At 46.1% G+C, this 26,099-nt stretch overlaps 1 protein-coding gene across 1 annotated transcript in view; it reads left to right on the forward strand.

The window, feature by feature from the left end:
- Nucleotides 1-650: 650 nt before the first annotated feature.
- The window catches only part of DAZAP2 (DAZ associated protein 2), a 37,180-nt gene continuing 11,731 nt past the window's right edge, over nucleotides 651-26,099 (forward strand). The window contains exons 1-2 of the mRNA XM_075337131.1: nucleotides 651-760; nucleotides 20,926-21,050. Coding sequence (XP_075193246.1) covers nucleotides 748-760; nucleotides 20,926-21,050 — 138 coding nt within the window. The 5' untranslated portion in view covers nucleotides 651-747. The remainder of the gene's footprint in view (nucleotides 761-20,925; nucleotides 21,051-26,099) is intronic.

Below are 26,099 nucleotides of genomic sequence, written 5' to 3' on the forward strand. Positions count from 1 at the left end.
TGTGTGGTGTTTGTGTTGATCGTGTGTGTGGTGTTTGTGTGTGTGGTGTTTGTGTGTGTGTATGTGGTGTGTGTGTGGTGTTTGTGTGTGGGTATGTGGTGTGTTTGTTTGTGGGTATGTGGTGTTCGTGTGTGTGTGTGTATGTGGTGTGTGTGTGGTGTTTGAGTGTGGGTATGTGGTGTGTTTGTTTGTGTGTATGTGGTGTGTGTGTGTGTGGTGTGTGTGGTGTTCGTGTGTGTGGTGTTTGTGTGTGTGTGGTGTTTGTGTGTGTGGTGTTTGTGGTGTTCGTGTGTGTGGTGTTTGTGTGTGTGGTGTTTGTGTGTGTGGTGTTCGTGTGTGGTGTTTGTGGTGTTCGTGTGTGTGGTGTTTGTGTGTGTGTGTGTGTGTGGTGTTTGTGTGTGTGGTGTGTGTGTATGTGGTGTTCGTGTGTGTGTGTGGTGTTTGTGGTGTTCGTGTGTGTGTGTGGTGTTTGTGTGTGTGTGTGTGTGTGGTGTTTGTGTGTGTGTGTGTGTGTGGTGTTCGTGTGTGTGGTGTTTGTGTGTATGTGGTGTGTGTGTGTGTGTGTGTGTGTGGTGTTCGTGTGTGTGGTGTTTGTGTGTGTGCCACCAGGGGGCGCTGCTCTCGGCGGTCTATGTTGCCTCCTCCGTGCAGAGCGTACACAACACAATAAGGAAGTGGAGAGAAGCGGAAGTAGAATCATCCTCAACAACAACACGGAAAACACAGACTGTGCACGGCGCCGGCGACATGAACAACAAGGGTGAGTCGGCTGCTCCCGGGGCTCTGCGGGGCCGGGGAGGCGGGGATGGCGGCCCCGTACCGGCCGCTGGTGGTGATTGCGGGGTGCGCACCTCGTCCCTGTCACCTGCGCACGGTCCGGGGAGCCCATCCCAGCACAGGTACCATCATGCTTTGCGATTAACCTCTTATGCGCAGATATGACTTGCTACTGCTGCGAGTGATAGGAGCCTTGTGTCTGGCTGAGGGGCTGTAAGTCGCAGCCTCCCTCACACGTAGTCGGGCTACATGCGCTATCCGGGGCCCTCCTGCGCTGTGTGTACAGAGGGCGCCCCCGCAGGATGGATTAATCCTGTCACAATCGGTCATTCTGGGCCCGGCCCTTATGTTTTGCAGTGTCGGGCACGGTTGGTCCCGCTTGCTGCTGCTGCTGCCCGGTCGGGCTCCCCCGTGTGGGCGGATGCAGTATTGCATGCTGTGGCGGCCGCTGTGTAGTCGGGTCGGCTTGGCCCCTGTGCTGACTTGTAATTTATTAAAGTAACAGGACCATTTTATGCCATACGTCCAGCACACAGGCTGCAGGGAAAGGCAGGGTAGTGTGCATCCTGTGTAAAAACAGTATATAGTTCTTGGTTGGAGTAGGGAGACAGTGTGAACACGGCCCTATCAGTGTGCAGACAGCTGGGGGTCGCACATCCACCTGATCTGTGACTTGGGTGAGCAGCCGCTCAGTGCAGTAAGGTTACCTGGGTCAGACGTCTCGTGTTCTCGCTCGTCACTGATTTATTGTATGCTGTGTCATGCAGGCGGCTCACATTACCACATGGTAATTACACAGACTGTTGTGTAACTAGATAAATATTTTCTCCCTTCCTGGATACTCCGCACTTGTCACCTGATGTGCTATCTGGCATTAGCTCACCTCCCATGGATGGGGCCGTGGCGGTAGGGGCTGCGTTCTTCCACATCGGTGGGCTCCAATCTTTGGAACAACTATATAACTATTATACAGAGACAGTGGAGGGCTCGGGGGGAGTTGTAGTTTTACAACAGCTGGAGATCCACATTTGGGATCATAGAAAATAGGGAGTGACTGATGTAGACATGGCCACTATTCTCTCTGCCGGGCCTCTTGGAATATCGACTCTCACTGGTACAAGGCTTGAGATGTGCTTTTGTATACTGGCTCTGCTGTACATTACTGCCATGTAGCAATGTGCCCACGATTACCGTGGCTCAGCTTTACTGATGTGGGCATCACAAAGGAAGCACTTAATGACCATGCTAGGAATAAAGTAACGGGACATGTAGTCATATATGATTGTCAATTACCTATGATAACCTGTTCTACTCCATATACTCCCATAATCTATGTAATGTATTAAAGGTCACTGTCAACAGACCTTGCATATATCAATAGTACAAACAAATAAAAAAAATCATTTTTAATCCTTCTGATCAGAGAAATGTTTTTCTCCACTAGTAAGACATACATGCCCCCCCCCTCTAATTCACTGGGAATACAGCTAAAATCTTTTTTTTTTTTTTTTTTGCTAGACAAGACTGGCAGCTCAGGGATCAGATTACATGCTGCCTATTTTTTTTTTCTTCTTCTAGTAAGTGTTTTGTCTCACCCCAGTGCAGGATTCACAACTACACAGCTAAATACTGCATTGCAATGTCCTACGGCTGAACGTGTGCTATAGTCAGAACAGTGGGAAACCCTCTTTCCTCTGTGTGCAGTGTATGGAGTATAGAGAGGTTAAAAACAAACTGATATATAGAGAGCAAACCTGGAGAGGAGAAATGAGAAAAATTGCCAGAAATGGTTGTATTGATCATATAAAAATGGACAGGATCATAGTGTGAGAGCAGATCAATCTAGAAGTAAGGCAAATCGCCCCGATATTAGAGTGCAGTGCGCCCCGACTGCAGAGCACGGAGGCCGGGCCTCGTTATTCTACGGCTAGGACTTGCCCAATGACTTACGCTGCTTTCACACCTCCGGTTTTTGCTATGCGGCACAATCCGGCACTCTGCAGGAAAATCGCAACCGTTTTTTTTTTTTTTTGCTGCCGGTTGCGATTTTCCTGCATAGACTTTAATTAGTGCCGCATTGTGCCGCATGGCCTTGCGTTCATTCCGGTTTTTGCCGCATGCGGCAGATTTAGCCGATGCGGCGGCCGGATGGAACGTTGCCTGGCACGTTTTTTCGTGCGGCAATAAAAACCGCATCGCGCCGCATTTTTCAATGCATGCCTATGGTGGCCGGATGCGGCGCGATGCGGCAATAACCGCATCCGGCCGCCGCATGCGGTTTTTGCCACTGCGCATGCTCAGTAGCATGCCGCAAGCGGCAAAAACCGGACTGGCCGCAAAGGAAAAACTTATGCAAAGGATGCAGTGTTTTCACCGCATCCGTTGCATAGCTTGCACAGCCGGATTGAGCCGCAGAGCTCAAGCAGGATGTGTGAAAGTAGCCTTATTAGCCTGCCTGGTCGTCTTTGAATGTGATTTCTCTGCAACAAGCTTCCTCCCAGTTTGTAAAATGGTAACCTGCGCCCTTCACGCAAACAAAATCTGGACCAATGGACAAAATATTTTACGTTCCCTGGGAAAGTTATATACAAATTATTTTTTTCTCCCCATTACTTTAAATATTTTAACGCTTCTCTTAGTACTATTATAACTCTAGGAAGTGAAGTATCCAAATTCACAGATCAGCGCCTGCCTCTCATGACCGCACACAAGTGACCGGCTTATTTTATTTGGGTTTTTCTTAAGGTCCCGTCACTCACAGCGAGATCACTAACGAGATCGTTGCTGAGTGACGGTTTCTGTGACGCAGTAGCGATTTCGTTATGTGTGACATCTACCAGTGATTAGGCCCCTGCTGTGAGATCTCTAGTCGTTGCAGCATGGTCTGGACCATTTTCTTCAAAGGCGATGTCCTGCTGGGCAAGACGCATCGCTGTGTTTGACACTGTGTGACAGGGTCCCAATGACCGCCGAGATCGTTATACAGGTCGCTACTGCGACCTGTATCGCTACTGTGTCGTTGGTAAGGTCTGACTGTGTTACATGTGACTTACCAGCGATCCGTATCAGGACGTATCGTTGTCGGGATCGCTGTTAAGTCGTTGTGTGACTGGGCCTTTAGGGCCCATTCAGACATCAGTGATTTTGCAGAAGGCATAAAAGCAGTCTACATTTCATGTGTTTGGTCTGCGTCAGTTTTTACCATGCTTTCGGTCAGAGATTTTGATCAGATTTTCTTCACGTAAAAAAAAATACTGATTCAGGTTTTTCAAGCTTCTCATATCAAATGAGAACAAACGAACTGGACAGAGGTGCATCCGAGTCCTGTCTGATTTTATTCAAGGTCCCAGAGACTTGCATTGGTAAGTTTGATCAGACATTTACATTAGTATCTGACTAGACTGCTTTTGTACTAGGAAAAAAAATAGACATTTGATCTACCCCATAGACTATCATAGGTATGAGTGCATAGTATTACATATAGTTACATAGTTACTTAGGTTGAAAAAAAGACCTAGGTCCATCTAGTTCAACCTTCCTCAACCAGTTCTACATTTAGTCACTAAGTCATTTATAACCAACAATGTTTTGTGTACTGAGGAAATCATCCAGCCCTTTTTTAAAAGCTGTTATAGTATCTGCCATTACTACCTCTTGTGGTAGGGCATTCCACAGTCTGACCGCTCTAACTGTAAAGAACCCTTTCCTATTTAGGTTTCGGAATCGCTTTTCTTCCACTCGCAGTGAGTGCCCCCTAGACCTTAGTACTGTCTTTGGAAGGAATAAGTCATGTGCCAGTCCTTTATATTGACCACACATGTATTTATACATATAAATGAGATCTCCTCTGAGACGTCTTTTTTCTAAGCTAAACATATCTAACTTTTTCAACCTGTCATCATATGGGAGGCCTTCCATTCCTTGTAATAGTCTAGTTGCCCGCCTTTGAACTGACTCTATCTTCTGAATGTCCTTTTTAAAATGTGGAGCCCAAAACTGGATCCCGTATTCCAGATGTGGCCTTACAAGTGATTTATAGAGGGGTAACAATACGTTGGGATCACGGGATCTAATCTCTCTTTTTAGACACCCTAAAATCTTGGTTGCTTTAGCAGCTGCTGCTTGACATTGAGTGCTGCTGCTCAGCTTATTTGTAATGAGAATACCCAAGTCCTTCTCCTGTTCTGTAGTCCCGAGTTTACTTCCATTTAATGTATATGCAGCTATAGGATTACTCCGTCCTAGGTGCATTACTTTACATTTATCAACATTAAATCTCATTTGCCAAGTATCTGCCCATTCTGACATCTTATCCAGATCTTTTTGTAATATTGTACTATCCAGGTCAGTTTTTAATATCCTACATAGTTTGGTGTCATCGGCAAAGACTGACACTGTACTATCAATCCCATCCACAAGGTCATTAATAAAGAGAGTAAAAAGAATCGGTCCAAGCACAGTATTAGTATCCTGAAATAGGGCTTGGGCAGGCCTCTCAGGACATGTAACTTTTATTGGTGTACGTTGCCTTGCTGTGTTGATGTAAACCCTGGAAACTTAGTCACATGCCGGCTCGTTAATAGAATGAATATTCACCCCTCTTTCTGCCCATAATCCCGCCTATCCCGCTACCAGTGTCTGTGATTGGAACTTGTGTTAATGAAATAATGAATATTTCCCCCCCCCCTAACCAGTGTCATTGATGCACTCAAACTGTCGTATTACTGCCTGAGCTTCGCAGCAACACTCACTCACACCTGAGCATGAGAGCTGCATAGAAATACACACTGACACGTTTTGGTCAGAAGAGTCACTGGCCAGTCCGAGCATTGTGCTGCGGGCAGTAATATGACCGTGTGAGTGAATCACTGATGCTGGGGGAAGGGCGTGAATATTTTTTTTTTTTTCATTAAAACATACTTATACTACTCATACTTCCCCTGCCCTGAAGATCATGGTAGATGAGGAAAATCCAGCATCCAGTTCTAGCAACTATCCTTAACAATGAATTCTTTATTTTTAAAAAAGATAACCCCCTTCCATAATTATAAAAAAAAAACCAAAACACCTCATGGCAGTTATTTTGGTTCGGAACTCTGGTTACTCTAAGGTCTCAGAGTAAGGAGGTAACCCTCCAAAACGCGTTCCGAACCAAAATAACTGCCATGAGGTGTTTTTTTTTTATAAATTATGGAAGGATGTTATGTTTCTTTAATTTTTTGAAAATAAAGAATTCATTTTTACGGATACTTGCTGGAACTGGATGCTGGATTTTGCTTTTTATCTACTATGATCACAGTGGAGTTCTGCTGAACATCTCCGGGCACCGTTTTGGCCATTATTGGATCTCCAGGTTGGTGAGCTGGTTTTTCTCCTTTCTCTTCCCTTGCCCTGACGTATGCAGGATTATGGGTGGGGAAAGGCGTGAATATTCATTAACGTGCTACCCAGTCACTGACACCAATACAGAATATAAGACATCCCTCAAAAATAAGCTCTAGCACATCTTTTGGAGCCCAAAATAAGGCAAGTATTAGTTGTTGGAGACTTATTCTGGAGCTTATCAGTATCTGTAATTGCGCTGTGCTGCTGGATATCTAGGACTATATAAAGAAGCATTAATATGAAATGTAATGTATATTCTAAAAATGCGACTATTAGCAGTACCCTAAAATATCAGACGTGTAGGCGCAGTAAGGCCGGCTTCACATCAGCGGTATTCTGCCGCAATACCGGATCCGTCAGAAATTCGGTACAGTTCAATACAGTGGAATTGCGGCAAGATAAAGTCACATGTGACTGACCTTATCTTGCCGCGATTCCACTGTATTGAACTGTACTGCATTTCTGACGGATCCGACATTGCGGCAGAATACCGCTGATGTGAAGCCGGCCTAACTCTCAGGAAATGGTGTGAACTCAGCGAATATTGGCATTTTCCTCCGTGATTTTTCGCTGGGAGTCGTTTAGAATAATAGTTTGGACCTGCCGTTGGCTGAGTGCAGCCTGGCATGTACGCTCCTGGTCCTCTGTAGCCGGCTCGCAGTGGGTACTGGAACATGTGTTTCTTTGGAGGTGTGGATGGATCACTTACACATCTGTGTGTGGTGGGGAATGCAGGAATTCATGTCATTCTGCCAGAAGATGTGCATGTTTGTGAGTCTTGTCATTTCATATACACGGCACATATGTACAGATAAGTCTATATGTCACATGATATATGGACTGTTGTGTACCTGGAAATGTGAACAGACGTTTCTTCTTAGACGTAAAAAAGGGTCTTGTATAAGCTGAAATCTCCCAACTTGCTCTATTACATAGGCTGCCAATATTCATGTCCTCATTTAACACAAGCGGAAGATGGTGGCAGAGTGCCAGGGAGCCATATGCCACTTTCAGCCATTTCCTGCCCTCCTACACATCCCCAGCCCTGGATGCAGGGCAGTACTTATTGCTGCTGATCCGAGGGCTGGCTTATGTCATACTGCAGGCATAGCTAACAGTGCTGGTGTCTTTCTTGCTACGGGGTTTGTACAACCAGAAACAAAGCTTCTCCATCCAGCCTGTATTTCATTCCTGTCCTCTGGCAGAAGAGCTGACTCTGCTGTTCCTAACAATTATTTTTCTGCTGCGTTGTTAACATGAGATGGTGAATCCATGCTGATCTCAGTTGTGCCAAGCAAGACATAGCCCATAGGGACCTGCAGGGAAAGAAGCCCTCGGGGGGGGGAAAGCGGGGAAAGTTTCTATGCATACAGCAATCTCGTGCTAATATTTTATACGATGCATCAGCCGGGACTGATCAGAAACTGGTATAAAATAATAAGTACAGCCAGCTGACCACTCATGTATTTGTCTTCTGCGTCAACCCTTAAAGGAGAACTACATATGCAATACAGTGGAACCTTGGATTATGAGCAGGATTGGTTCCGGGAGTGTGCTCTTAAACAAAGTTACTCTTATATCAAAGCAAATTTTCCCATAGTAAATAATTGAAATGCAGCCAATTCGTTCCACAGCCCAAAAATATTACCTGTATTTATGTACTTATTACAGTAATACAAGATAATGTACTGTAATTAAAATTATTACAGTACACTAATACAAAATACTGTATAGTAAGAAAATTAAACAAATTAAACTGCACATTAGCTTACAATTGAATTGTTGGTGTGCGAGAGGTACAGTATAAGCAATGTGCTGCACTGGGTAGCCGAAAGAAAGTACAAGATTATATCCACAAATACAAATTGATAGACATGCTGTATAGTATATACTGTACTGTGCAATGGTATACTGTATACAATACACAGTACATATGGACAAAAAGTTACCTTCAGAGCGCGATGAAAGGACAGAACCATAATCTCCCGCCTCGACTACTGCAACATCCTCCTATGTGGTCTCCCTGCTAACACGCTCGCCCCTCTCCAGTCCATCCTTAATGCTGCTGCCCGACTGATCCACCTCTCGCCTCACTACCACCCCGCTTCTCCTCTCTGCATGTCCCTTCACTGGCTCCCAATCTTCCATCGTATCCAATTCAAACTACTAATACTGACTTACAAAGCCATCCACAAATTGTCTCCTCCATATATCTCTGAACTAATCTCTCGCTACACTCCAAAACGTAATCTCCGGTCCTCCCAAGATCTCCTTCTATCCTCCTCTCTCATTCGCTCCTCATGCAACCGTCTCCAAGACTTCTCCCGAACATCCCCAGTCTTCTGGAACTCGCTGCCTCAACACGTCAGACTATCTGCTACACTTGCAAACTTCAAACGGAACCTAAAGACTCATCTGTTCAGAAATGCCTATAACCTTGAATGACCTCACTGCCCCACCACCGTGCGGAGCTGCCGCCCCACCACCGTGCGGAGCTGCCGCCCCACCACCGTGCGGAGCTGCCGCCCCACCACCGTGCGGAGCTGCCGCCCCACCACCGTGCGGAGCTGCCGCCCCACCACCGTGCGGAGCTGCCGCCCCACCACCGTGCGGAGCTGCCGCCCCACCACCGTGCGGAGCTGCCGCCCCACCACCGTGCGGAGCTGCCGCCCCACCTACACCCCACCTACTGTCTCCTCCCCATAATCCTATAGAATGTAAGCCCGCAAGGGCAGGGCCCTCTTCCCTCTGTACTAGTCTGTCTACTGTAACTTGTATATGTATTTTGTATGTAACCCCCTTCTCATGTACAGCACCATGGAATCAATGGTGCTCTATAAATAAATAATAATAATAATAATAATAAAGTGTGCACAGTGAGAATTTGCTCTTACTGCAAATCATTGCTCTTAAACCAAGTTACAAATTTGTAAGAAGCTTTGCTTGTCTTGCAAAACGCTCTCAAACCAAGTTACTCTTAAACCAAGGTTCCACTGTATATGGAAAAAGAGTTTAATAGATCACGATCCTCCGGCCTGTAACTGTTGAGCTAATAGGCTTACAACACTGTCTACTCTTGTAGAAGCAGCTCACACCGATACAAAGTAGGGTTAAAGGGAATCTGTCACCAGGTTATCACCACCTAATCTGAGAGCAGCATAATGTAGGGGCAGAGATCCTGATTCCAGTGATGCCACTTACTGGACTGCTTAGTATAGTTTTGATAAAATTACTGTTTAATCAGCAGTAGATTATCATTACAGGAATACTTGACATGCTGCAGGTAGTCCACAGGGGCATAACTGCAGAGGCCGCGAGTGCGACCAGGCCCTGCAGCTTAGGTGCCTGCGGCCGCTCGGCAGATCAGCAGCCAGCTCCTTTCTGTGAGAGGAGCTGCACTGTTCTGGCGTATACCACGCGGCCGCTATATGACCCGGTGCCACCGCCGATGACACCGGGCCCCCCTCCCCCGTCATCGCGCACAGCAACAATGAAGCATGGCGCGGCCAGTGCAGCTACGCGCTCCGTCATCCCCCCCCCCCCCCACCCCCTCCCCGTGCCTGTGCTGTGACGTCACTCCTGTGCGACTGCTGTGCTGAAAGCACAGAGCGCAAGGCGGGAGGACGCAGACGGCAGCAGCAGGGGAACAAGGAGAGGTGAGGATGAAGCAGCGCTGGAACGGTAAGAACTTGGGTTGTTTTTGTTTTAATGTAATTTGTACACGGTGGCCAGAGGCTGGAGGGGCTGCCTGCGTTATACACGGAGCATGAGGGGCTGCCTGCGTTATACACGGAGCATGAGGGGCTGCCTGCGTTATACACGGAGCATGAGGGGCTGCCTGCGTTATACACGGAGCATGAGGGGCTGCCTGCGTTATACACGGAGCATACCGTGTATGGGAAGCTGAGACCCAGGCTATTTATGCGTATGATATGGATTGGCAATAGGTGTGTATGGGGAGGGTTCACAAACGAAAAACTACTAACAATAAGGAATAACGTTTGGAACTCCATTCTAAGTCTGAACTGGGTGCAAAAACCTAAAAAAACATCACTATGGGGAGATAAGGTGTAGGTTTTTTTAGGTTTTTGCACCCAGTTCAGACTTAGAATGGTGTTCCAAACGTTATTCCTTATTGTTAGTAGTTTTTCGTTTGTGAACCCTCCCCAACCACACCTATTGCCAATCCATATCATACGCATAAATAGCCTGGGTCTCAGCTTTCCATACACGGGAATTTTTTAACTGCATGAGAGGACACACACAAGCTAGGGACCCCAACTTAGAGAAATACTTTGGCGTAGTGTTGGGGCTCTATAGCATTGATCAATTCAGTAGCTAAATTTCTCTTTATTCATATATTCATGGCAGTAATGCAGGTTCCATTTTTCACATTTTCACTCTTACATATAGCTATTGGATTTTTCAAGTCAGTATTCACACAGCAGTTTCTGCTATTTCATGTATTCCCCTTACATAGTCACTGGTGTGCATACCTTATCTCCCCATAGTGATGTTTTTTTAGGTTTTTGCACCCAGTTCAGACTTAGAATGGTGTTCCAAACGTTATTCCTTACTGATATTATAGCAGAGCATGGGGAAGCTGGGTGCTGAGGACAAGATGGATATCAGAACATAGGAACGCTGAGTGCTGATAGAGGGATTTCAAATCATGGGAAATCTGGGTGCTGAGGGTAAGAGCCAAGTGTCAGTCATTATCCAGTACCCCGGGATTCAGTGTCATTGTCCTGTACCCCAGGTGTCTGTGTATGTGAAGGGGGGGCCCAGGTCCGAACTTTGCACCGGGGCCCATCAAACTCTAGTTAAAACATTAATTTTATCAAAATGACAGCAAACAGCTCAGTAAGTGACACATCGCTGGAATCAGGGTCTCTGTCTCTATTATGCTGCTCTCAGATGGGGGAGCAAAAACCTGGTGACAGATTCCCTTTAAAGGGAACCTGTCACCAGATTTTTCCCTATTAAAAGAATCGCCCATAATCTCGCGCCTGCGCATTTAGCTTACCGGCGCGAGCAGCTATGTTTTCTGCTCTGCCCGCGATATGGCAGAGCGAACTGCGCCTGCGCGAGCCGACATAACTGCACAGGCGCGAGATTTGAAAATGCAACGAGGATGACGGAAGCGTCCTCACGTCAATCAAGAAAGTAGGGTGGCGATCAGCAGCAGGAGGGGGGACAGGGGCAGAATATAAGCCCGGCCATCTGGCCCACACAGGTAATTAGCATACCTAACGGCCAGGTTTTATAAAGTTATTTTTGGGTTCTGGAAGGGGAGTCAGGGCCAAGGTGCACCTTCATAGAATGCAGCCCAGGAGCTGCAGAAGGGGATTCTTCTAGTTTAATAGGGAAAATCTGGTGCCAGGTTCCCTTTTAAGCAATGGAAAAGACCTAAAAAGGTTGGCATATCTGGATGACTCGATTTCTTTTTGTTATGACACTAAGCTTTAAGGCTGTGTGCACACGTTGCGTTTTTTACCGCGGAAACGCTGCGTTTAGAACCGCAGCGTTTCAGTGTCAAATTGCATGTGTTCAGCTTTCCCAGCAAAGTGTATGAGAAAGCCGAAAAATCAGTGCACACGCTGCATTTCTAAATGCAGCGTTTTGGGTGCCAAAAATCGGTGCGGAAAGAAAAGCAGCATGTCACTTCTTTTGTGCGTTGTGGCTGCGTTCTCTTCCCCCATTGAAATCAATGATGCGGGTCAGAACGCAGCTACACCGCAGTTCGCTGCTTTTAGGGGTTGGCCACTACTTTATAAGCACCTTTTCATGTGAACAAACTGCCATAGGTGAGCATTACTAAATACTTTGTCAATGCCAGGTGTAACCTGAGCTGCTCCCCTGGTCACATGACTTCTGGCTGAGACTCTTCTACTTCCGGTGATGTTATGTCAGATTCTCCCTCACTTCCAGGCTAAGGCTACTTTCACACATCCGGCTTGAGCAGTGCGGCTCAATCCGGCTGTGAAAGCTATGCAACGGATGCGGTGAACACACCGCATCCTTTGCATAAGTTTTTCCTTTGCGGCCAGTCCGGTTTTTGCCGCTTGCGGCATGCCACTGAGCATGCGCAGTGGCAAAAACCGCATGCGGCGGCCGGATGTGGTTATTGCCGCATCCAGCCGCCATAGGCATGCATTGAAAAATGCGCCGCATCGGCCGAATGCGGCGCAATGCGGGTTTTTTTGCCGCACGAAAAAAACGTGCCAGGCAACGTTCCATCCGGCCGTCGCATCGGCTAAATCTGCTGCATGCGGCAAAAACCGGACCGAACGGGAGCCCATGCGGCACAATGCGGCACTAACTAAAGTCTATGCAGGAAAATCGCAACCGGCAGCAAAAAAAACCGGTTGCGATTTTCCTGCAAAGTGCCGGAGTGTGCCGCATTGCAAAAACCGGAGATGTGAAAGTAGCCTTAGGCTAAGTTCACATTTCCGTTGATTTGTATCAGTCACATGCGTCGCTTGACGCATGTGACTGATGCGCTGTTCAACGCTGTACAACGGATGACAAAGAACAGAATTCTTTGTCGGATTCCGTTGTGTGCGGGGGGCGGAGTTCTGGGGCAGAGCCGAGCGGGGGGCGGGGCCAGGCGCTGAGGATGTCAGTAGAAGTGCTGCGGTCTGCATGGCTGGGGACAGGTGAGTGTATCTGTGAGTGAGTGAGTGTGTGTATGTGCATGTATGTATGTATGTATGTGTGTGTGTGCACATGCAAAGTGCGGGAGGGGGCGGAGCCGAGCAGGGGGCGGGGCCAGACGAGGGTGTCAGTGCTTGTCTGCATGGCTGGGGACAGGTGTGTGTGTGTGTGTACATACATGTGCGGAGTGCGGGAGGGGGCGGGGCCGAGCGGGGAAGTGTCGGCCTCCCTGCACACGTAACCAGCCTAAATATCGGGTAACAGCAAAGCACCCGATGTTTACCTTGGTTACCCGATATTTACCTTGGTTACGGGCCTACACCGCTTAGCGCTGGCTCCTTGCACCGTAACCAGGGTAAATATCGGGTAACCAACCAAAGCTGGTGACGTGTGCAGGGAGCCAGAGAGCATGCGCAGCGAAATCCGACGGATCTCGCTGCTCAAAAAACGTTACATGCTGCGTTCCCCCCGCCCGGCGGTCAGTCGTTCCACGACTGATCAGTCGGGCGGAGGGTGCAACGCAGCATCATCAGTCACAATCCGCTGCTCATACAAGTCTATGGGAGCAGCGGAATCCGCTAAACGGATTCCGCTGTTTACAAGAGCAGCGGATTGTGACTGATAGATTTTAGCGGAAATGTGAACTTAGCCTTACTGTGAGTGGGCTGGGCTGCATTCAGCAGAGCTCACTCGGTTTTTGTGCATATGCTGCTGCAGACCCAGCCTTCATCTTTATGTATGCAGCATGTTGTGGATACATGTACATACACTGCTGTACTGCCTTTATAATATGATACATTCAGATCTTTCCCCATTCCATCAATCCATCCATGTTAGTGAGGTGTTAGTTGGTGATTAATCTTTATTGACAGGATTGGTGCTTTGTGCATTACTTTTATTCCTATACTATAGTCCTTTACAGACTGCTGGGCCTGTGTGACACTAGGGGAGGAGTGGTAGGAGTGTAGGCGCGGAGCTACAGGTCTGTGCTCACTGCTGGCTTATAGACCAGCACAAGGGATGATGGGTAATGTAGTAAGAAGGGAGCAGAGGAATCTGAACAGGAAGTGATCGCTATGACAACAGAGCTGCTGCTAGGACACAAGAAGGAAAGCAAAGAGGTATAAAACATGAAACTTGGCATAAAAGGTATATGGGCTTATTGAGGAGCATGATCCTTAAGTATGGCAAAGCCTGTAACTGAGTCAGGATAGTGGACAACTTCTTTAAAGAGGCTGGCCACTACTTTAACATTGATGGCCTGTCCTTAGGATGGATAGGTCATCAATGTTTGGCTAGGTCTGCCACCCCGCACCCCCGCCGATCAATTGTTTCCAGTGCTGGCAGCGGGATCAGGCAGCCAGAAATTCTCAGGTCTAGAGCATCTTCATCTTCTAATAGCGGCCACATACTGCACATCCTCCTCCTATTGATTTGGCCTAAGGCTAGGCCATCAGTGTAAAAGTAGTAGTAGACAAACTCTTTAAGCTGTAATAGTAAGTGGCTGCAAAGTGTGTCCCACTCAATTTATTTCTGCTGATTTATAGTGCCACCATATTTTGCAGTGCTTTTCAGTTACCACTCACTGTTCCCAAATTAAAGGGAAACTGTTACCAGGTTTTGGCTATAAAATATTATTTATTTTTATAGCGCCATTTATTCCATGGCGCTTTACAGTGAAGAATATGACAAAAAGCTTCTTTCCAAGAATGTATCACTCACTTGGCTTCTTGGTGCAGTTTTGATAGAATACCAGTTTTGTCTGATGTAGATGTAGTAGCTGAGCGAAGATCTGTGTCCCATGTATAACCACACAACACCACTGACTGACACTTTAAGGTGGCTTTACACACTGCAACATCGCAAACGACATCACTGTAACGTCACCGGTTTTGTGACGTTATAGCGACCTCCCCAGCGACATTGCAGTGTGAGAAACACATCAGCGACTCGGCCCCTGCTGTGAAGTTGTGATCGCTACAAATCGTTCAGGACCATTCTTTGGTCCTTTGTTTCCCGCTGTGCAGCAAAGTTTTAGTGTGTAAAGGGGACTTTACCTCGACTTCGTTAGCGACTTCCCTTTCAAAAAGCTGCTTTACAACGTCCCCAATGACTAGCTAGGTCGTTCTGCAGGTCCGGATCGCTGTTGCGTCGTTGGCCAGGTTTGCCAGCTCACCAGAGACTTTGTAGCGATCCCGGCCAGGTTGGGATCGCTGGTGGGATCGCTAGAAAGTTTCAGTGTGTAAGGGCTGGTTCACACTAAGCGACAGCTACAACGAGGTCGCTGTTGCGTCTCCATTTTCTGTGACGTAACCGCGACCTTGTAAGTCGCTGTTATGATCGCTGCTTAGCTGTCAAACACAGCGACGCAGCAGCGATCATAACCGCGAGAGCAGGGAGCCGCGCACACTGCTTAGCGCTGGCTCCTTGCTCTCCTAGCTACAGTACACATCGGGTTAATTAACCCGATGTGTACTGCAGCTACATGTGCAGAGAGCAGGGAGCCGCGCACACTGCTTAGCGCTGGCTCCTTGCTCTCCTAGCTACAGTACACATCGGGTTAATTAACCCGATGTGTACTGCAGCTACATGTGCAGAGAGCAGGGAGCCGCGCACACTGCTTAGCGCTGGCTCCTTGCTCTCCTAGCTACAGTACACATCGGGTTAATTAACCCGATGTGTACTGCAGCTACATGTGCAGAGAGCCGGAGCCGGCAGCACAGGCAGCGTGAGAGCTGCGGAGGCTGGTAACTAAGGTAAACATCGGGTAACCACCTTGGTTACCCGATGTTTACCTTGGTTACAGCTTACCGCAACTGCCAGATGCCGGCTCCTGCTCCCTGCTCGCTTCATTTGTCGCTCTCTCACTGTCACACACAGCGATCTGTGTGTCACAGCAGGAGAGCGCCTTTGAAGAAAACGAACCAGGGCTGTGTGTAACGAGCAGCGATCTCGCAGCAGGGGCCAGATCGCTGCTCAGTGTCACACACAGCGAGATCGCTAATGAGGTCACTGTTGCGTCACCAAAATCGTGCCGTAGCAGCGATTTCGGTAGCGATCTCGCTATGTGTGAAGCACCCCTAAAGGGGCCTTTACTGTGTATTGTCAGCTGCTAATCATTGGTGGGATTACACAGATAAGACTTCTTTGCACCTGAGATATTATCCTATAGTAATAATGTCCTGCTGATAAACTGCTGATTGTATTGAAATGAGGCCCAGTCACACACAATGACTTACCAGCCATCCCGAAAACTATGTGACCAGATAGGGATCGCAGGTAAGTCGCTGGGAGGTCGCAGGTGAGATGTCACACAGTCAGATCTTACCAGCGATGCAGGAAAAATACAGTTCGCAGTAGCGACCTGTATAATGATCTCAGCAGTCACTGGGACCCTGTCACACAGCGTCAAACACAGCGATGTGTCCTGCCCAGCAGGACATCACCTTTGAAGAAAATGGCCTGGACCATCCGGCAACGACTAGAGATCTCACAGCAGGGGCCTGATCGCTGGTAGGTGTCACACATAACAAGATAGCTAACGGGATCGCTACTGCGTCAGAAACTGTGACTCAGCAGCGATCTTGTTATGTGCGACGGTACCTTTTAAGCACACCTCCTAATAAGTGACACATCCCTGTTATTCGGGTCTCTGCCCTCATATTATGCTGCTCTTGGAGTGAATAACTGAAAGATTTCCTTTTTAGAGCTGTGTTTTTGCTTCCTTTTTTTTTTTTTTTTCTTGCAGATTTTTTTTTTTTTTATAATTCTTTAACATTTTAAGATTTTAATCCATACTGCAAGGTAATACGCATCCCAGCAAAGTCTGTAAGATTCCTGACTTGCTGTGCACATGTTTCAGTTTTTGGTGCAGAAAACAATCTGCGGCATGTTAATTCTTTCTGAATTTTTTTTCTTCCTGCGTCCTATGATCCACTGCAGAGCTTGAGCTCAATCACTGCAGTGGATTATATGTCAGTGCTGTACTTGCAGCACTGACACTTATCTTCACACACCGTGCATCGGGCATGGTCTGTGAGGCAATCCGTAGTTCAGTAACCTGGGGTCGTCATGGCGACAACCCATGGTTGCCATGGCAGCGATCGGGTCCCTATGATTGCATTACAGGGACCTGATCGTCATGGAAAGGTAAGAAATTCTTCTCCATGCATCCTGAATGCTGCAGTCATGATTGATTGCAGCATGTAGGGGATAAAACGGTCAGGAGCGGCGCTAGCACCGCTCTTGGCATTGAGTCATGTAACATCAGCTGGAGACCCAGCGGGGTGGGGGGTACAGCGCAGGGACACCTGTGATCGTCATGACCTAAATACTCAGGAATAACGCATAAAAAAATGCAAAGTGTTTTTTTTTTTTTTGTTTTGTTTTTCTGCCAAAACATGCACTTTTGGGCAGATCAGCACACATACTCTAAGGCTATGTGCGCACTTTGCTTTTCCACTGCTTTTTCAACTGCAGCATTTTCATGCCAAAATGCTTGCGTTATGCTTTTCAAGCAAAGTCAATGGGACATTGGGCTTTCTTGTGCGCACTTTGCTGTTCAAAACGCTGCGTTTAATTTGCATAAATTTGGGCAAAAACTCAGCGTTTAAAGAAGCAGCATGTCAATTGTTTTTGCCATTTTGGCTGCGTTTCCCATCCATTCAATTTAATACAAAACTGCAGCGTTTCTAAAAGCACCGGAAAAGCACTAAAAACTCATGAAAACCGCAAGGTGCGCATATGCTACTTTCTTTGCGTTTTACATGCATTTTTAAAGCCAAAAGCATTGTCCTTTCTGCCAGAGGATGTTTTTTGAACTGCAAGTACCTCGACGCAAAGTGCGCACACAGCCTTATAGACTGTGTTTTGGAGTGTGAAAATCCAGGAGTCAGGTTTGATCTGGTTTTGCTCTACACACTGGTGCTTTTAAGAAAGTTTTGTGTTGTAGTGAATGACTCCTTTTAACAGGGTTGCCTGGTCTCAGTAGAGTACTCTGCTGTCATAATGTGACTTTTAACCCTTTTAATTGGCTTCCTATGACATTGACCCTGTGTGGCTTTTGAGTAAAAAAAAAAAAAAAATACAACTCTAGTAAAAAAAAAAAAAAAGTTTGGACGCTGTAAAATGTTAAGAAAACAAGAATGCAACAATTTTGAATTCTGTTCTAGCCTATTATATTCTCAGCAGAACATAGAGCACAGGTCAGAGCCCGCACATTAGACATTTTACTCTTTCATTTGTGAAAATTAACTCCTTTAGTAATCCATGGCAGCAATATACAGTGGGTACAGAAAGTATTCAGACCCTTTTACATTTTTCATTGCAGCCATTTGGTAATTTCAAAAAAGTTCATTTTTTTTTCTTCTCATTAATGTACACTCTGCACCCCATTTTGACAGAAAAAAAACATGTGGAAATTTTTGCAAATTTATTACACAAGAAAAACTGAAACATCACATGGTCATAAATATTCAAACCCTTTGCTCAGTATTGAGTAGAAGCCCCTTTTGAGCTAATACAGCAGTCTTGGGAATGATGCAGTTTTTCACACCTGGATTTGGGTATCCTCTGGCATTCTTCCTCACATATCCTGTCCAGTTCCGTCAGGTTGAATGGTGAACAGCTATTTTCAGGGCTGTCCACAGATGCTCAATTGGGTTTAGGTCAGGGTTCTGGCTGGGCCAGTCAAGAATGGTCACAGAGTTGTTCTGAAGCCACTCCTTTATTATTTTAGCTGTGTGCTTAGGGTCATTGTCTTGGAAGGTAAACCTTTGGCCAAGACTGAGGTCCAGAGCACTCTGGAAGAGGTTTTCTTCCAGGATATCTCTGTACTTGGCAGCATTCGCCTTTCCTTCAATTCCAGCCAGTCCTGTCCCTGCAGCTGAAAAACACCCCCCATAGCATGATGCTGCCACCACCATGTTTCACTGTTGGGATTGTATTGGGCAGGTGATGAGCAGTGCCTAGTTTTCTCCTCACATACCGCTTAGAATTATCACCAAAAAGTTTTATCTTTGTCTCATCAGACCAGAGAATCTTAGTTCTCATAGTCTGGGAGTCCTTCGTGTGTGTGTGTGCGCGCGTGTGTGCGTGTGCGCGTGCGTGTGTGTTTTGTTTTTTCAAACTTTATGCGGTTTTTCATGTCTTGCTTCTGTAGGGCCACTCTGCCATAAAGGCTGGACTGGTGGAGGGCTGCACTAATAGTTGACTTTGTGGAACTTCCTCCCATCTCCCTACTGCATCTCTGGAGCTCAGCCACAGTGATCTTGGGGTTCTTCTTTTCCTCTCTCACCAAGACTCTTCTCCCACGATTGCTCAGTTTGGCTAGACAGCCAGGCCTAGGAAGAGTTCTGGTGGTACCAAACTTCTTCCATTTAAGGATTATAGAGGCCACAGTGCTCTTAGGAACCTTGAGTACTCTAGAAATTCTTGGCCAGATCTGCGCCTTGCCACAATTTTGTCTCTGAGCTCCTTGAGCAGTTCCTTTGACCTGATGATTCTCATTTGGTGTGACATGCATTGTGATCTGTGAGGTCTAAGGGGTGCTTCACACACAGCGAGCTCGCAGCCGAGATCGCTGCTGAGTCACGCTTTTTGTGACGCAGCAGTGACCTCATTAGCGATCTCGCTGTGTGTGACACTGAGCAGCGATCTGGCCCCTGCTGCGAGATCGCTGCTCGTTACACACAGCCCTGGTTCGTTTTCTTCAAAGGCGCTCTCCCACTGTGACACACAGATCGCTGTGTGTGACAGCGAGAGAGCGACAAATGAAGCGAGCAGGGAGCAGGAGCCGGCATCTGGCAGCTGCGGTAAGCTGTAACCAAGATAAACATCGGGTAACCAAGGTGGTTACCCGATATTTACCTTAGTTACCAGCCTCCGCCGCTCTCACGCTGCCTGTGCTGCCGGCTCCGGCTCTCTGCACATGTAGCTGCATTACACATCGGGTTAATTAACCCGATGTGTACTGTAGCTAGGAGAGCAAGGAGCCAGCGCTAAGCAGTGTGCGCGGCTCCCTGCTCTCTGCACACACAGCTAAGCGGTGTGCGCTGGTAACTAATGTAAACATCAGGTAACCATACCCGATGTTTACCTTAGTTACCAGTGTCCGCAGCTTCCAGACGCCGGCTCCGTACAAGCGCAGCGTCGCTTGCACGTCGCTGCTGGCTGGGGGCTAGTCACTGGTCACTGGTGAGATCTGCCTGTTTGACAGCTCACCAGCGACCATGTAGCGATGCAGCAGCGATCCTGACCAGGTCAGATCGCTGGTCGGATCGCTGCTGCATCGATAAAGTGTGAAGGTACCCTTATATAGACAGGTGTGTGCCTTTCCAAATCAAGTCCTATCAGTGTAAACAAACACAGCTGGAGACCAATGAAGGGGTAGAACCATCTCAAGGAGGATCACAAGGAAATGGACAGCATGTGACTTAAATATGAGTGTCTGAGGAAAGGGTCTGAATACTTATGACCATGTGATATTTCAGTTTTTCTTGTTTAGTAAATTTGCAAAAATTTCTTTTTATTTTTTCTGCGAAGATGGGGTGCAGAGTGTACATCAATGAGAAAAAAAATGAACTTTTTTGAATTTACCAAATGGCTGCAATGAAACAAAGAGTGAAAAATGTAAAGGGGTCTGAATACTTTCCGTACCCATTATCTCCAAAAAGTTGTCGGGTTCGAGCAGAAATGTTACATTGTATGCTGCTTATTTAGTTTCAAAATAACCAGAATTTCAGAAGTGTCTGTTGTTTTTGTCCTGTGTATAAAATATGGTTATAGGAGATTTCCAAATCGTTCATTCTACACAGCGTCCCAACTTCTTTGGAATTGGGGTTGTAGGTTGTGAGCCTTATTTGAGACAGGAGTGATGTGAATGGAGACATTATCCGTACAGCGCTGCAGGTTATCTTGGCATTATATAAGGCCCTGGTAATAATAACCACAGTTGGAGTGTCAGTGTATTACATGGCAGCATTCATTGAATGGGCACCGTGTAATAAAAGTATCCATCATAAATGCTTGGTTTGTGATATTTTGGTTTCATATGTATTAACGCCCCCCTTATTTACTTTTCCTTTTCCTTCTGTCCTTCCTCTACAGAACAATACCCAACTCCTCCAGCCTACCCAACCCAGGCTCCCAATACTCAGTCTGCCTACCCTCAAGCAGCCATGCATCTCTCTCAAGCTCCCCCCTACACAGATGCTCCTCCTGCTTATTCCGAGGTATAGTATGATATGACGTAACTAAATCTACTCAATAAAGGTGGAAAAAAGAATGGATATATTGGGGATTAGTCTATACTTGCACATCTATTTTTTATGTTTTTATTTTTTTTATTACTTCCTCCAACATATTTGAGGGGCTGCTAAGTCTTTTGCTTTGTGATCTTTTTTGTTTCTATGGTACCGAATGTTACATCACATGAAAGCCTTATGGGTCTAATATATGTTTTCAAAATTTTGTGGTTGTTGCTTATGGCAACGGTTTTATACGCACGCGGGAAAACAAAATGGCGGAGTCTAATGCAATATTCACAGCAACTGAGAGCAGAGGAGTGGATAAAATTCTTGTTTCTGCAAGGAAATTCCACGTAGGATATTCATGGTGATATGTCGCAGACATTGGTGGATCAGTGCCCTTCATATTCCACTGTTAAGAACTGGGTTGCCAAATTTAAAACTGGCCACTTCAGCACCAATGATGAACGTCCTGGACGACCGAGAGTGGTTGTTGTTTCGGAGATCATCGATGCTGTGCATAACCTCATACTGAAGAATCGACGGATTTCAGCTAAAGCCATAGCAGACATAATGGGGATTTCCCGTGATCATGTTTGTGTTATTATAAATGAACATTTGGACATGAGGAAGCTATCTTCAAAGTGGCTCCCCAAATGTTTGACAACAGATCAGAGAAGCATGCGAGTGAAAACTTCCCGGTCCATTTGTCAGCATTTCTGGACTGATAAGAACTTTCTGGATCGACTGGTCACTATGGATGAGCCCTAGATTTATTTGTATGAGCCTGAAAACAAGGAACAGTCAAGAGTGGAGGCACAGTGGTTCTCCTCATCCAAAGAAATTGAGGGTGCAAAAATCAGCCACTAATATGATGGTATCTATGTTCTGGGATAAGGAGGGTGTGCTGCTAGTGGACTACCTTCAAAAGGGTTCCACTATCAATGCAAGGTATTACATTGAACTTTTGGACCAAGTGAAGGGAGCTCTGAAGGCCAAAAGGCGCGGCAAGCTGTCCAAGGGACTCTTGTTCCTGCAAGACAATACCTCCGCTCACACTGCACAAGCGACCACAGCAAAACTGGCAGAGCTAGGCTTCCAGCTGGTTGACCACCCACCTTGCTCACCAGATCTAGCTCTCTCCGACTATTATCTGTTTCCAAACCTGAAGAAACGACTCAAGGGTTCCAAATTTCACACCATTTCTGAGGTCATGGCTGCTACGGATGCCTGGTTTGAGGCACAACCAAAATCCTTCTTTTTCTTGGCTTACAGAACTTGGAATACTGATATAAGAAGGAGAGTACGTGGAGTAAATGTAAAGTTTCATAACCCTATCTCGTTTCTTTCTGGGTAAAGCCAAAGACTTATCAGCAGCCCCTCGTACAAGAGCTTTTTCTTTTTGCGTAGTTATAGGGAACCTGTCAGGTCCAATATGCACTCTTATCCACGACCAGTTCTGGGTACATATTTCTAATCCCTGCCTAACTATCCCAGCATTTAGTAGCATAGATTAAAGCGATGAGCGTAGTGACTAGTCGCAAGGGCGTTAGTTTCCCCGACTAGTTTGCCCTCTTATGCCCCTATGGCCATTCTAATATGCTAAGAGCGGACAAGTCGGGGGAAGTAATGCCCTTGCGACTAGTCCCTGCGCTCATTAGCATATTATAAAGGATGTTTAGAAATATTTTTTCTATAGATCTCTTTATCTATGTTACTAGATACAGGGACAGTTAGGCTATGTGCCCACGGGGACAGTGTCCTGCGGATATATCCGCAGGACATTCCGCAGGAGCTCCCAGGAAACCGCACCACAACTTTGTCTGTTTCCATGCTGCGGAATGTCCTGCGGATATGGTGCAGGCATTCTGCATTGAGGATACAGTACCATGGCTTCAGCACTGCATCCTCAATGCAGAACAAGTGCTGCAGTGATCGGGTGTTCATACTTGCCTCCATCACGCAGCACCTCGCTTTCCGGCGGCCAGGGTCACTCTGTCAGCGTCTGCAGGAGAAGGTGGGCGGGCCTGAACTAGTTCCGGCTGTCACATGACCGGAGCTCGTGCAGGCCCCGCCCACCTCTTCCTTCCTCTACCTGGATTCACCGCGCTCCTGTACACCGGACGGAGAAAGTGACTCCGGTGAGGCAAGTAAGTATATGGGACCCTGCGGAGAAATACGCAGGTATAATTGACATACTGCTGATTTTCCGCAGGGAAATCCGCATTATTTACGACTGCGGAAAAATCCGCAGCGTGGGCACAGCAGTTCCCAAATGCCATAGAAATGGCTGGGGAGTAGCTGTGCTGCAGATTGTTGAAAAAGCTGCGGAATTTCCGTGAAAAATCTGCGGCAAATTCCGCACATTTTCCGCAGCGTGGGCACATAGCCTTAGACCGGGATCAGCATTATGCACCCAGGACTGCCAGTGCTTCTTGGTGCATATTGCACCTGAGAGGTTCCCTTTTAATTGCAGCATTTACTGTGCCATGTAATGTGTTGGAAAATTGTCAAAGAATGTTTGTAAGACCAGGTGGATTAAAAAAAAAATAATAATAAATAATCCACCATTGTCTTTATTTTTAACATGATCTGTTAGGGCTTGTTTGGGTTTTATTTTTATTAGCATTATTTTGATGTACAGCTGAATTTTTTTAACTTGGAAGGCTGCGTGACCAAAAAAGCATCAATTCTGTCATTTTTATTTTTCTATTGCAGTTTTCCTTATGGGATAAATAACGGGACGTGCTTTTAGAGGTTATTATGGGACACTCGTCCTCTCCATCTGACATTGCACTTGAAGAGATTCGGCTCCAGGCCGTCTCATTAACTGTCTCACCCCAGGGGATGTTGTGTATGGGATCTATTAATTAAAACGGGACCTTTACCAAATACTCTCTGGTAATCGGGCAGCGTGCTGTTGCGTCTGTCTATGCCTGATGTCAGACTGCACTATGCCTTTTCATTGGAAAGGATCAAGATATCCTTCTGGATCTTGCATTGCTCTTCTCCCACTGGGGGCCAATGTTGGCTTGTGAAAGCCGCTGTTAGAGTGAACATTTCACAACATTTGAGGTTAATTTAATATAATTTATCTATATTGCGTAGTAGTAAGCCGCCTGCAGCCACATCGTTAAATTGTACAACTATCCAGACCATTTTTACATAACACATGTTATATAGTCTGCAATACAATAGTATTTGAGGGTAGATGGCAGTAAGGCTGGATTCACATGATTAGTCCATACAAATTGAGGGGTTAAAGCTGCTGTTCTGGATAAATCTGTCATTTTCCCAATGGTTCTAGTGAGTAACTAGTGGCCTAAACTTGCCTCCCTCACAGGGAATAAATGGTTTATTTTTTTTCTAGCCTGAAGAAAGATGGTAACTAGTGATGAGCGTGCCCTACCATACTTGGGGGGGCTCGGCACTCGTAACCAGCAGTTTGATGCTTGGAAGGGCTTGACTTGTTTACCAAGTCTAATGGAAGTCAATGGGAAACTCGAGCATTTTCCAGAAAATCATCCAGAAAAATTTTCAAGTTCCCCATTGACTTCCATTAAACTCTGTAAACTACTTGAGCCCGTCCAAGGATCAAACTGCTTGTTACGAGTACCGAGCCCCCAAGCAATGGTAGTGCTCACTCATCACTAGTGGTGACCAATTATTTCCTTTCTGGTTTATCTGACCTTTTAAAAAAAAAAAAAAAAAAAATCAACCACTAAAACACAGCCACGGATCTTAGAAACCCTCCTCCAAGTATATTCAATTCTACAATCCCACATCGAGCTTCTGTGGCCTCACTTTACAGGCAGCCGTCACGTGGTTCCATGTCCCCATCTCTGAGGTGAAGCCGGGAGTTGGCACTAGATGGCAAAGACCACTGATGCTGGGGGCTTGTAAGTGATCACTGGGGTACATCGGAGATGCTGTGTTGCATCAGTAGAAGATTGGTGTTTTTTTTTTTTTTGGTTTTTTTTTGCTCTGTTACTGTCTTTTTAAAATTTATGAATCGTTTTATAAAGCATACAAAAAGTTTAAATATTTGTACAGTTCAGGCCTTATGGTAAGTTCAGTCCATTCTTACCTCCCGAGTACTATAATAACACTGTTGTCCTGGAAGAGATGTGGTAACTGGTGTCATTGTCTTCTATGGGATTATCCCGATTCATCTGGTCACTTGTTGCACTGGACTCTTCAATAAGCCGAATCAGAAAATGATACATTAAGTTTTTTCCGTCCGGCTCGTCAGTTTTGTAGTAGAGGCTGGTAAAAAAAAAAAAGCTGGTTAACAATTTGTCATTTTGACGTCAGTTGAGTCTCAGGAAAACTGATCCTGATATCACAAATATATGGATACGATCAACTTTAACAAATCTACTTTAAAGCTCACCATATCTATTTTTTTTAGGGGCCACATTTTTGAAAAATGTTATGTGAATGTCTGCCCACTAAATTCTTTTTCCCCATTTATCGTCTGAAAATAGTATGTGTATGATGTGATCACCCAAATGTCCAAAAAATCGGATATTGGAGTCAAGACAGCGAGCTGTCACCTACACTGGGGAAAAAGTATTGTCAGTCACCAATTGTGCAAGTTCTCCCACTTAAAAAGATGAGATTTACCTGTGATTGACATCATATGTAGACCACAACCATGAGAGACAAAATAAGAAAACAAATCCAGAAAATCACCTTGTCTGATTTGTCAAATTTTTTTTTTTTTTTTAAATTATGGTGGCAAAAGTTCATCTCAATATTTTGTTATATATCCTTTGTTGGCAATGACAGAGGTGAAACATTTTCTGTAATTCTTCATAAGGTTGGCACACACTGTTGGTGGTATGTTGGCCCATTCCTCCATGCAGATCTCCTCTAGAGGAGTGGTGTTTTGGGCCTGTCGCTGGGCAACACGGACTTTCAACTCCCTACAAAGGTTTTCAATGGGTTTGAGATATGGAGACTGGCTAGGTCACTCCAGGACCTTCATATGCTTCTTATGAAGCCACTCATTCTTTGCCTTGGGACCATTAT

This window comes from Anomaloglossus baeobatrachus, chromosome 2 (genome assembly GCF_048569485.1).
Source record: "Anomaloglossus baeobatrachus isolate aAnoBae1 chromosome 2, aAnoBae1.hap1, whole genome shotgun sequence".
NCBI lineage: Eukaryota > Metazoa > Chordata > Amphibia > Anura > Aromobatidae > Anomaloglossus > Anomaloglossus baeobatrachus.